Below are 13,531 nucleotides of genomic sequence, written 5' to 3'. Positions count from 1 at the left end.
GTGAAACAGGTGATGGCTGGGGCTGGCTTCCAGCCTAGTCGAGAAATCATGAGTCCCAGGTTCAAGAGGAAACCCTGTCCTAAATGAAAAAAGCAGAGAATGACGAAGGACACCCCACGCTCTCATCTGGTCTACACACACACACACACACACACACACACACACACACACACACACACACACTCACCTTTCATGTGTCTATACACTTACAAAGAAACACATACACAAACGAACAAGATAAACATAAAAAAATCAAAGCTAGAGGTTTTGCTTTGTGGTCCAATCCTTGCATAATATATGAAAGTCCCATCGCCAGCAGGGCAAAGAATTAACTAAATAATTTAAAAAAAAAAAAAAAGATGAAGGCATTACAATATCCAACTTTTAAATTTTATTTAATTATTTTTCGTTTTTTGAGACAGGATTTGTCTGTGCAGCCTTGGCTGTCCTGGACTCACTTTGTAGAACAGGCTGGCCTCGAACTCACATCGATCTGCCTGCCTCTGCCTCTCGAGTACCTCACCATGCCCAGCTTGCTTGCTTGTTTGCTTATTTATTTATTTATTTTTAATGTTTTCTCTAATATACATTTATTTATTTATTTATTTATTTTTGGTTTTTCAAGACAGGGTCTCTCTGTGTAGCTCTGGCTGTCCTGGATTTGCTTTGTAGACCAGGCTGGACTCAAACTCAGGCTGCTTCTGCCTCCCAAGTGCTGGGATCAAAGGTGTGTACCGCCACCACCGCCCAGCTTTTTTTTTTTTTGTTTGTTTGGTTTTTTTTTTGTTTTTTGAGACAAGGTTTCTCTGTGTGGCCTTGGCTGTCTTGGACTCACTTTGTAGACCAGGCCGGCCTTGAACTCAGAGATCCGCCTGCCTCTGCCTCCCAAGCGCTGGGATTAAAGGCGTGCACCACCACGCCTGGCCTCCAGCATTTATTTTTTGAGACAAGATGTCACGGTAGTGCTGGCTGGCTTGAACGCACTATGCAGGCCAGACCTGGCTTCAACTCAGCGATCCACCTGCCTCTACCTCTGCTGGGATTAAATGTGTCCCAGTGTGCTTGGCTGCAATACTCAGCTTTAAAGCACAGTGCATAAATTCAGGCATGATAGCGCATGCATATAATCCCAGCTGAAGCACAATTTCCCCAAGTTTGAGGCCAGGTTTGAGATGAGAGTTCAGGCCAAGTAGGTGTGCATGTCAAGACCCTGTCTCAAAAACAAACAGCCTAAAAAAAACTGCAAATCTGTAGTAACCAAAACAGCATGGTATTAGTATAAAAACAATAAAATAGAGAATACAGAAATAAAAAATTCAGAAGTTGGGTATGGTGGTGCTGGCCTTTAATCCCGGCACTCAGAAGGAAGAGGCAGGCGGATCTCTAAGTTTGAGGTCAGTTGGGTCTACAAAGTGAGTCCTGGATAGCCAAGACTACACAGAGAAACACTGTCTTAAAAACAAACAAACAAACAAACAAAAGAAATTAAAAAAATTCACTGGGTATGGTGGGGCACTTGGGAGGCAGAGGCAAGTGGATTTCTGTGAGTTCAAGGTCAGCCTGGTCTACAAAGTGAGTCAAGACAGCCAGGGATATAGAGGGAAACCTTGTCTTGAAGAAAAAAAGAAAGAAAGAAAAAAATTCACACACCAGCCAGGTGAGGTGGTACCCTGTCTCGAAAAAACAAAAAAAAATCAAGGCTCTGGGTTTGATTCCTGACACCACAACAGAAATAGGCAAACAAAACAGACACCCACTCTCTACTCCCACCTCCCCGGCAAAAGACGGCTAGAACTAGGAAACTATAAGAAACTCTTAGGGAAATGTCGTATGACACTAAACTGACCAAATATATTTTAATATATGATCCCTAACACACGGGCAACAAAAGTACAAATGAGCAATGTGATCACACAAAACTCAAAAGCTCTATGCAAAGAGCTAGCAGAACAAAGACAAACTGAAGAACAGAAGAATATCTGTAAATAACACACCTGCTAAAGGGTTAATTTCCAGAAGATATATGGAACCCAGCAAACAAACAAAAACAAGAGAAATACAATCTCCAAACAAACAAACAAACGAACAAAACCAAAAACCTACTAACTTGGCAAGGGAATGTTTGTAGTCCCAATTTCTTAGACAGCTGAATGGAGAGTCAAACACATGACCAACACGTGCGTGCAAAAACAGCAGCACCAACCCAGAAAATGAGGATCAAACCCACAGCACCTCCCCTGGAGCTGCCAAAGGAAGTGCTGGAGGGCAGACAGAGAAGAGGAAGCCTGGGAGGACTGCTGGCATGTGGATGGGCTAGCTGTACAGTTGAGGTACTATAAAGGCCTATTGCTAAGATCATAACGTATTTTTATTCATGTGTCTATGTGTCTGTGTGAGTGATGCTACAAGACATCAAATCCTCTGGGGAGGGAGTGGGAGGCCACCTGACAAAATTCAGATCCCCTCAAGGGAAGCATCAAGGGCTCTTAATTGTTCTCTCCAGACTCCACAAAAACAGTGTGAAGGTTCCTCAAAAAATTAAAATAGGGGCTGGAGAGATGGCTCAGAGATTAAGAGCACCATCTGCTCTTCCAGAGGTCCTGAGTTCAATTCCCAGCAACCACATGGTGGTTCATAACCATCTATAATGAGATCTGATGCCTTCTTCTAGCGGGCAGGCACACGTGCAGGCAAAACATTGTGTACATAATAAATAAATAAATCTTTTTAAAAAATTAAAATAGAAAGCTGGAGAGATGGCAACCCAGTTCCATTCCCAACACTATATGGCAGCTCACAAACATCTGTATCTCCAAATTCAGGGGACATGGTGCCCTCTTCTGGCCTCCCAGGCATTAGACACAAATGGTGGTGAGCTGCCATTTGGGTACTTGGAATTTAATCCCAGGTCTTCTAGAAGAAAACCAGTGTATTAACTCCTGAGCCATCTCTCCAGCACCCTCATAGTCTTTCATGACCATCCATAATCCCAGTTCTGGGGATCTGATGCCCTGTTCCGACAGTCATGGACACCAGACATCCATGTGGCATAGACCCACGCATGTAGATAGTCACTCATCAGACATAAAATTTAAGAGCAAAAAGTTAAATAAAAGTAAAAATTAACAAATTTACTTAAGTTGGAAAACAGAAAAATTACTAAGAATGGTTTCATCAGGGCAGTAAAGATGACTCCATGTATAAATAAAGGCACTTGCCTCCAAGCCTTATGAGCTGAGTCCAAAACCTGTGACCACCTGGGGGAAGGAGAAAACCAACTCCCTAAAATTGTACTCTGATCTTCACATGCATTTTAGCACATGCAGGCAGGCATATACACAAATAGTTAATTTAAATATAAGTAAGAAAAAAACCTTTCTGGACACCACATAGACTGAGCATGGTGGCACATGACAGGAATCCCAGCCATTGAAAGGTGAAGACAGTAGGATCAGAAGTTCAAAGTCACCCTCAGCTACATAATAAATTTGAGGGCAGCCTGGAATGCACAAAATAATCTAGCCAAGTAGTGGTGGCACATGCCTTTAATCTCAGCACTCGGGAGGCAGAGGCAGGTGATTGCTTTGAGTTTGAGGCCAGCCTGGTCTACAAAGAGACTCCAGGACAGCCAAGGCTACACAGAGAAACCCTGTCTCGAAAAACCAAAACCAACCAACCAACCAATCTAGATTACTAGTTTAAAAAAGAAGCAGGGCGTGGGGATGTACGCTTTCAATCCCACACTAGGGAGGCAGAGGCAAGTAGATCTCTTTAAGTTTCAGGCTAGCCAAAACTACACAGTAAGACATTGTCTTAAAAATAATTAAAAATACAAGACAATACAACTGAGGACAGTGACACATGCCTTTAACCCCAGCCATTAGAGATCCAACTGTCTCCGCTTCCCAAGTTTTGGCCAGCCTCGTCTACATAGTAAGAGACGTCTATATAGTAAGAGCATGAGACACAAACAAACAAACAAGGACACAAATGCAAGATGCTGTACTGGCAACAGGGTCCGCAGTTGTAATAGCTACTTAGAGGACCAGGTGTGCCACAAGAGACCCATCTCAAAACCCAAAAGAACCTTTTTCCCCACAAACATTTTATCTGTTTCGTTTACTCATTTTACAAAGTGAGTGCTCTGCTTGCATGTTTGTATGTGTGCTGTGCATGCTTGGTGCTTAGAGAAGGACACTGGCACCCCAGGAACTGGAGTGGATAGCTATGAACCACCATGTGGGGTGCTGGGAAACTAAGCTGAACCCTCCACAGGAGGAGAAAGTCATGTCTTGGCCTAAGCCATCTCTCCAGCCTCACCCAAAAGAATCCAGGAAAGCCAGGGTTGCACAGAGAAAAACAAAAACTGAGTCTGTCTAGAGAAAAAAACAAAAACAACTACAAAACCAAAACTATACCTTTCAGCTAGGCCTGATGGCACAGTTATTCTGCAAGACTGAGGCAGGAGACTCCTAAGTTGAAAGCCTGTTTGGGCTACAGAATGAGTTAAAGGCAGTAAATAAGGTGCCTAAAAATGGAAATTCAAAAAAGGACTGAGGATAGACACAAGAAACCCATTTTTGAGGTTTAAACAGGAGTGTGGAAGACCGATCTCTGTGAGCCTAACCTACGCAGTGGGTTCCAGGTCAGCGAGGCTTCACAGTGACACCCTGGTTCAGAACATTTGCTCCTCTTGCAGAGGACCTAGGTTTAGTTCACAGAATCCACATGGACATTCATAATTCCAGGGGCTCTAACACTCTCTCCTAGCATCCCAGGGCAATTGCACGCATGTGCACCCACTCTCCTCACAAATCCACACATAACTAAAAACACACAAAAATTTTTCAAAGAAGCAAGCAGGCTAGAGAAAAGTGGCCAATAAAAATGCAATGAATCAAATAATAAACAATAATGTCAACAACAGGCTCAACAAAGCAAAGGAAAGAATATCAAGGATGGAGAAAAGAAGGTGGTAAAAAACAGCATTCAATCATCAATAAGAAAACAAAACAAGGCCAGGTGGTTGTGGCACACACTTCTGATCTTAGCACTCCGGAGATGGGAACAGGTGGATCGCTGTGACCTTGAGGCCACCCTGGTCTACAAAGTGAGTTCCAGGACAGTTAAGGCTAACATAGAAACCCTGTCTCGAAAAATCAAAAGAAACAAATACCACCCACAAACAAACAAACAAATAAAACCAAAAATAACAAAAGCAAACATAACCACAATCTTCAAGAACTCTGGGATACAATTAAGAAACAAACCCAAGAATTTGTAGGATAAAAAAAGATGAAAAATCTTAAACCCAAAAAATCCACTAAAAGTTTATAGAAGCAAACAGCATACTTTTTTCCAAATTTAGAGAAAGACATTCACACACAAGAGGCATTTAGAACTCCAAATAGATACTACCAGAGAAAAACCTCTCAGCTACATATTATCATGTCAACACATCATAGTCAAGATTCCAAAAATACAAAGCCAAGGCGCTGAAGTGACTGCTCAGTGGTTAAGAGCACCAGCTGCTCTTGCAGGGGACCCAGGTTTGCGTCCCAGCACATATACAGCACCTCACATCCATCTGTATCTCCAGTCCCACGAGTACCTATACTGTCTTCTGGACTCCATGGGCAATAGGTACACACACACAGTGCACAAACACACACTAAGACAAAACATCCATACAAATAAAATAAAACATATTTTTGGTGGAAATTTTAAAAAGATGGAAATACAATGCATCAAGCAAATGAAAACTAAAACCAAGTTGGCATAGTTATTCTGATGTCTGACAAAGTGGACTTCTAACCAAAACGAATCAGAAGAGATAGAAATACTACACATTAATACAAGGAGCAATTCATCTTGAAGATATAACAAAGGGAGTCCCGGTCCACCCGCCTAGGCAGTTACCCACATCTCCCAAGCTCCAGAAGGCAATGACAGCTCCTCCACACAGGAGTCCTTTGGATAGAAAAGATGAGAAAGACATGGTAACCAGAAGAATCACCTGGATGCCACCATGTTCCCAGGGACAGGCGTGGGAGGAAAGACTGCCTCAAAGCCCCAGGTGAGAAGTGTGATAACAGCAGCTGGGCAGCGAGGGATCAGCAATCCTTCTCCAGTAAAAAGTGTGAGTGGCAGCAAAGCGGGGAGAGAACACAGAGACATGTGCTGGGGCATCCACGTGAGAAAACACTCCACCAATACAAATATGCTGCACAGGGGAGAGCCTGTGTGGGCTCATTGCCTACTACAGAAAAAACTAAAAAATATCAGCCACCGGTAACAGAGATGGGGGAAGTAGGAGGGCAGGGCAGAAAGTAAGGATTAAGGCAAACATAATAGGAACATCTGCTGCTTCTGCAGAGGACCAAAGTTCAGTTCCCAGTACCCATGCCCAGCATCTCATAGTACCCTATAACTACAGCTCCAGTGGGATCAAAACCTTCTGGCTTCTGTAGGCGCGCGCGCGCGCACACACACACACACACTTTTAAAAGAAACAAATGACAACACATGCTGGTGAAATTGTACGGAAAGAAAAATGTGTGCAATGCTGCTCAAAGTGCCAACTTCTGTAGCCAACACGGAAATCAGAGTGCAAAATAAGCCAGAATATCAAAGGCAAACATTGCATTTTTCCCTCATATGCAGAACACACTTAAAATTATTACATGTGAGGACAGGCTGTGGTAGCATACTCCTTTAATCCCAGCGCTCTGGAGCCATCTGAGACAGAGAAACCCTGCCTCAAAAAACAAAACAAAACAAAAAAACAAAGAACAAAAACAAAACAAAATTATTACATGTGTATAAAAAAACTAAAAATGGTATCGTGAGGGAGGATGCGATCTTAGGAAAATGAGGAACAGTGTGGGTAATGGATAGTTTCCTGGGGGATATGGGGACCAGCTAGGTGTGAGTGGGTGTAGGGAGGAGAGCAAACATAGACAGTTGCCATGGGATGCATAACTCTATATGCAAATCAAAAAACAGCAACAACAAAACCCAGGATTTTATACCATAAAAAGAGAAAAGAAAAAGAGGCTGGGTGTGGGGGTACACACCTTTAGTCCTAGCACTGGGGAGGCAGAGGCAGGCAGATATCTGTGAGTTTCAGGCCAACCTGGTCTACAAATTGAGTCTAGGTCAGCCAGGGCTACACAGAGAAACCCTGTATTGAGAAGAAAGAAAGAAAGAAAGAAAGAAAGAAAGAAAGAAAGAAAGAAAGAAAGAAAGAAAGGAAGGAAGGAAGGAGAGCATAGAGAGATGGCTCAGTGGCTAAGAGCACTGTCTACTTTTCCAGAGGTCCTGAGTTCAATTCCCAGCAACCATGTGGTAGCTCACAACCATCTATACTAGGATCTGATGCTCTCTTCTGGCAAATAGGTGTATATGCAGATAGAGCACTTATATACATAAAATAAATATTAAAAAGAAAGAAAGAAAGAAGCCGGGCGGTGGTGGCACACACCTCAAATCCCAGCACTTGGGAGGCAGAGACAGGCGGATCACTTTAATTTTGAGGCCAGCCTGGTCTACGAAGCGAGTCCAGGATAGTCAAGGCTACACAGAGAGACCCTGTCTTGAAAAACAAAACAAAACAAAAAAAGAAAGAAAAAGAAAACTACTGCTGGGTGGTAGCTAGCTCAGGCCACACACACACACACACACACACACACACACACACACACACACACACACACTGGGGGTTTGGAGATATGGCTCACCAGTTAAAGACATTTGTTGCTCTTACACAGGACCTGGGTTTGGTTCCCAGCACCCACATGGCAGCCTGCCTATCTATCTATCTATCTATCTATCTATCTATCTATCTGTATATATGTGTGCACATATATATTCATACATACATACATATATATTACACACACACACACACACACACACACACACCCCTCCAGTGCCATCTTCTGACCTTCGAGGGCACCAGGTATAAACATGGTTCACAGACACACATCCACAGAAACATACATAAACCTAAAAAAAATTTTTTTTAAATAAATTGGGTTTTCTGGTTTGTGTGTGTGTGTGACTTTTTGTTGTTGTTTGGAGACAGGGTCTCATCATGTAATTCTGTCTTCTTTCCTTCTTTCTTTCTTTTTTTTTTTTTTTTTTTTTGAGAGAAAGAACCTCACAGCATAGCCCAGGCTGGCTTTGTGGTCACTATGTACCCAAAGCTGGCGTTCACTTGAGCTCCTCCTCCTGCCTTGGCCTCTCAAGGGCTAGATTTCTACTGGAGTTTAAGCTATGATTATGTATGCACAATACCTAGCACAAGCAGCACAATACAAATTAACATATTAAGATATCTTGCACATCAACATTTAGCTGTACAACCAATGAACTCTTCGGGATAGATTCCTAGAAGTAAAAGCATAGCTTGGATATAGACAGCTTTAGGGCAGCTATGCTTTCCCTAACAATTTTCCAAGAACAAACCCAGCCTGCACTGGAGAAGCTCACCTTTTGGGCCGAGGCAGGCCCATTGGGGTAAGGTTGGGATCTGGCTTAGGAATGGTTTTCCGGATGCGGATCTGTGAGACTTTCTTTGGTCTCTTCTCTGGCTCAGCCTGTTTTTAGGGTTGAGAAGAAAAACAGAGAAGATGTAAGACATTTTAAATCAAGCTCCTGTACATGGAACATTGCTCCCTCAGTTTACAGATAAGCCTAAAACGTCGCTGATGACAATCTCCCCTTCCTTGTCTGGCTGCGTTTTCAGTCACTGCCCTTTCATATACTAACCCAGAGTCGAACAGTTCCAATTGAGACAATCAACTCTGAGTCTTGAATCAGTGGAGGCGGGTGACTGTAAAACTGAAGGACACTATGTACACAGTGGCTCTTGGGTATAAGTCTCTCTCAAAACACCCTCCTTAATGCTGTTGCTGAGAAACATAAATGTGGAAAACAATACACAGTAAGATAACTAAGGACAGACTGAACCCAGGGGCTGGAAGCCAAAGGAGAAGACAGTAGGACCCCATCTCTGAAAACAAACTAAAACTAAGGGAACAACCTCCATAAAAGTCCACCATATCCTTTCCTGGCCAAGGGCTGGGTCAAGCTGAAAACCCTACCTTAGTGCTCTCAGATAGTGAGCTAAGGCTAGTGAGGAAAGCCTGTACCCACCATGTGATGGGCACTGACAATGGAAACTCCAGCCAGGCGGTGGTGGTGCATGCCTTTAACCCAGCATTCAGGAGGCAGAGCCAGCCTGGTCTACAGAGCGAATTCCAGGACAGCCAGGGCTACACAGGAAACCCTGTGTTGGAGGGAAGCGGGGAACGACCACAACAAACCACCACCACCACCACCACCACCACCACCACCACCACCATCACCACGAACTCCCCCCACCAAAAAAAAAACAAAAGCCATGGAAACCCCAATGCCACTTCCACCTGACACCTGGTACTCTGCATTTACCTCTTTCTGCTGCGCAGGGCTGCTCTGTGGTCGGGGGCAAGCTGCCAACACACCATCCAGCTCATCAAACCCAGGAATCTGGAGCTCAGCGGCTGTGAGCAAGAGCGTGCTAACAGCAGGCTCTGTTACCAAGCAAGACTTTGGCACCAAGGCAGGAAACACAGGCTCTAGCCTAGCACCACGGAGACAGAATGAAGATAAAACCTGGATGAGGTTTGCTTTCTACTACCAGTTAGCAGGTATTTTTATTTAGGTTTTTTTTTTTTTCTGCGTACATTTGTGTCCTGGTGCACGTGTGTGGGGAGGCCAGAAGACAACCTTAAGACAAGGTCCTTCCTCAGCTGCCCCATCTACCTTGTTTTTGACACAGAGTCTCTCACTGGCCTAAAGCTCACCAAAAAGTAGCCGAGGCTGGCCGGCCAGTTAGCCACAGGCTCCGCCTACCTAGAATTACAAGTGAGCCACATGCCGGGGTTTCTATGTGGGCTCTGGAGGATGAAGCTCAGTCCCTCAGGCTTACAGGGTGGGCAGTTTACTACTGAGACATCTGTCACCCGACATACAGATTAGAATGGGTGTTTCTTCCTTCCAGGAATGGCATTTTCAGTCAACTTGTTTTCTAGTCAATTCAAAACACAACCTGGGCCTACACATGTGGAAAATTACAAGAATGTGGTCAATTCACTTCAGTGGTATAGAGCAGCTTCATTTTTAAAATGTGTAAATAAGCAGAGTCTAGCGAGAAGACATTTGGTGAATGAACAAATGAACATGGCTCAGATGAAACCAACCCCATCCAGGGAGTGGCACTGAGTGAGGCTGGTGCGGTGGCAGGATTTGAAACACCTTGAGATAGTAATAAGCTGGCTAACAACGTTTTCAAAAGTAGATGGTGCTAATTATACAAGCTTGCTCCTTGTTATCTATTTCGAGCACCGCTGAATCTCAGAGATCTTTACTGGAGACCTATAAACAGTGAGACTGCTGAGACAAGGGGTTGGAGCTATGCCATGCTATCGATGAACACTACAATAAGTGTATTTCTCGTGCACACTCCATGCCCGTCCACCAAGGCTTACCTCATGTGACTGCTGCTGGCGTCATGGAGCGCTTCCATGCCAGGAAGAGGCACATGTGGTACGGTGGCGTGGCTGAAGTAAAGCACAAGTATAAAGCAGCAGGTTATGGGAGGGGGACAATGGCAAGCCTGGTGCTGGTTCCCGCAGGTGATGGCCTTTGTGACAGCCCAGAAACAAGGACCTCCCAACTGTGCTCACATGCTCGTCACAAGGGTAGAAGTAAGCGAACAGAAGAGTGCTTCCTAACCCCAGCACTCGGGAGGCAGAGGCAGGTGGATCTCTGTGAACTCAAGGCCAGCCTGGTCTACAGAGTGAGTCCAGGACAGCTACGACTACAACAGAAACCCTGTCTCGAAAAACCAAAAAGAAAAAAAAAAGGAAAAGAAAAAAGACAAGAAAGTTACATATTGAATGATAGAATGTAGGAAGTAAAAATATTGGTAGAAATTAGAAACACCACATGAGAAAGAGTTCTGAAAGAGAAAAGGCCAAGCCTCACATCCTGAATCCTAACACAACAGTGTTAAGACAACAGTGAAGTGGTCATGCCTGTAATCTTAGAACCTGGGAGGTGGAGCAGAATCAGGAAGTCAAGCTTAACACAGTGAGTTGGAGGCCAGCATTAGCTACTAGAAGACAAGAAAGATGGGGGGGGGGGGGAAGGGCCTGGGGGGAAGAGGAAATACAACACCATCATAGTTTAAAGCTGTGTGCCACAGACTTATAGCACAGAGCCAATTATAACAATTTACATACTAGAGGCAGACACAAAACACCAGACAAAGCAAGCAGTGTACCATCATTTGACAGTTTTTGTTTTTAAGGTATATTTTCTTATTTTGTACATATGTGTGAACTTACCATGTGTATACCATGGCACATATGTGGAGGTCAAAGGGCAACTTGTCATCTTTCTCCTCCTACTATGTGAGTTCTAGGAATCTAACTCAGGTAGTCACACTTGGTGGCTTATTCCTTGAACCATCTTGCCAGGAGGCAACTCATTCATTTATTCAATTTATTTATTTACAAACTTACTAATTTTGTGTAGTTGGTGGTGATGGTGCATGCCTTTAGTCTCAGCACTCAGGAGCCAGAGGCAGGAGGGCCTATGTGAGTTAGAGGCCAGCCTGGTCTACAGAGTGAGTTCCAGGACAGCCAGAGTTAGACATAGAAACCCTATCTCAAACAACCTAAATAAATAAATAATAAGAATGTTATGCAGTTGGGAGGCAGAGGCAGGAGGATCTCTGTGAGTCTGAGACCAGCCTGGTCTACAAAGCGAGTCCAGGACAACCATGGCTACACAAAGAAACCCTGTCTCAAAAATCAAAACAATACAAAAAAATTTTATGTATATGGGTGTTTGCTAGTATGTATGTACATGCAGATCCTTGGAAACTGGATTTATAGGACTGGAGTTAAGAGGAACCAAACTGGGGTCCTCTTACCTGCTGAGCCATCTTTGCAGCCCTTTTATGTGTTTTTGAGACAACACTTCACTCCTTAGCCCAAAGTAATCTTGCCTCTGCAGCTTGGCTTTGAAATATTAGGTTTTGGATGGGTTTGTTTTGATTTGAAATATCATTGTTAAAATTTCAATTGTAGCAATAGTAAGAGCTAATTAAAAATGACTGAGTTAAGCTGGGTGGTGGTGGTGCACAACTTAGTCCCAGCACTCAGGATGAGGCAGAGGCAGGCGGATCTTTAAATTTGAGGTCGGCCTGATCTTTTAAGTTTGAGGTCAGCCTGGCTTACAGAGTGAGTTCCAGACAGCCAGAACTACACAGAGAAAGCCTGTCTGGAAAAACAAAAGAACAACAACAAAAATATGCAAATGATGGAATAGAAACAATGACGGCCGCAAAGGAACCACTGGTGCATCAGAGGACGTGGGAAGGGTGTGGAGATTGGAGCTGTGAGAGCTTCCATCTCTGAGACTTCCTTCTCCACTCGGGCCTGATAGAAAGAAGGGCTGTGTTCGGCTGCCTCCTGATTATGATGCTCTGGATGTTGCCACCAAGACTGGGGTCATCTAAACTGAGTCCAGGTGGGTAATTCTAAATATACACTTTTTTCACCATTAAAGAGAAAAAAAGAAGACAGCTTCTGTTCATCTGAAGAATTTCAGTAGAAAGACTTATCTAACAATACTTTGAGGACTGTTTAGTGTAGGGATCGACTCCAGCATCTTAACTCATGCTAAGAAAGCACTCTACACAGGCTGTATTCTCACCTAAAAACGCTAATGAAAAGGGACATTTTAAATCTTAGTTCGTCCCTCCTCTTCTCTCTGAGCTGGGGATTGCAAACACTCCACCTCTAGGCATTACTCCACAGCTCTTTTCTATTTTCATTTAAAAGACATTAAGATACTGATCAAATTATTCTCCCCCATTCCCAACAGTGAAACCGTAAGAACGTCTGTCCAGCCCGGCAGAGGTGGCGCATGGTGCATGCCTTTAATCCCAGCACAGGAGAAGCAGAGGCAGGGGTTTCTACGGAGTCCCAGGATAGGCAGAGCTACACAGAGAACACCCTCCCCCTAAAAAGAATTTTTTTTTTCTGTCTGGTTTACTACAAAGTCCCAAAACCAGAGTATGCAAAGGTGAATTTCTGAAGTGTATATTATAAAAAGAAATGTACAGACAGCTGGGACATGGCTCACACTTGTAATCCCTGCACTCAAGGCTGAAGCAAGATGTTTTTGAGTTACAGGCCAACCTGAGCTACAGTGTCACAAATAAAAAACAACCAACAATGAAAGACTGTGGCATACACTGGGCACTGTGGTGAGCAACTTTAACTCCAACACTTAGGAGGCAAGGCATTCGGATCTCTATGAGTTTGAGGCCAGCCTGGTCTACAGAGCGAGTTCCAAGACAGCCAAAGTTACACAAAGAAATCCTGCCTTGAAAAATGAGAGAGAGAGAAAAAATTAACTGCTGCTTTCTCTCTGCGGAAGCTTACAAGTAAACAATGTAGACAGAGGAGGC

The 13,531-nt window shown here is 43.8% G+C and overlaps 1 protein-coding gene across 11 annotated transcripts in view; it reads right to left on the bottom strand.

The window, feature by feature from the left end:
• PRR14L (proline rich 14 like) overlaps positions 1-13,531 on the bottom strand; it is a 62,872-nt gene that overhangs the window by 23,557 nt on the left and 25,784 nt on the right. For 10 of the 11 annotated variants that reach the window (XM_084799227.1, XM_084799220.1, XM_084799218.1 and 7 more), the window contains 3 exons: positions 10,536-10,607; positions 9,457-9,628; positions 8,494-8,600 (listed from right to left, as the gene is read on the bottom strand). In XM_084799227.1, the coding sequence (XP_084655353.1) occupies positions 8,494-8,600; positions 9,457-9,628; positions 10,536-10,607 (351 nt within the window). Of the gene's footprint in view, positions 1-8,493; positions 8,601-8,772; positions 8,916-9,456; positions 9,629-10,535; positions 10,608-13,531 lie in introns of those variants that run through there. The other variant, XR_014782609.1, reaches the window with a different exon arrangement.

The sequence above is a fragment of the Acomys minous genome, assembly GCF_964271855.1.
Source record: "Acomys minous genome assembly, chromosome: 10".
Classification (NCBI taxonomy): Eukaryota; Metazoa; Chordata; class Mammalia; order Rodentia; family Muridae; genus Acomys; species Acomys minous.
The sequence above is the reverse complement of the archived record's forward strand: the minus strand, read 5'-3'. Positions and strand labels throughout refer to the sequence as shown.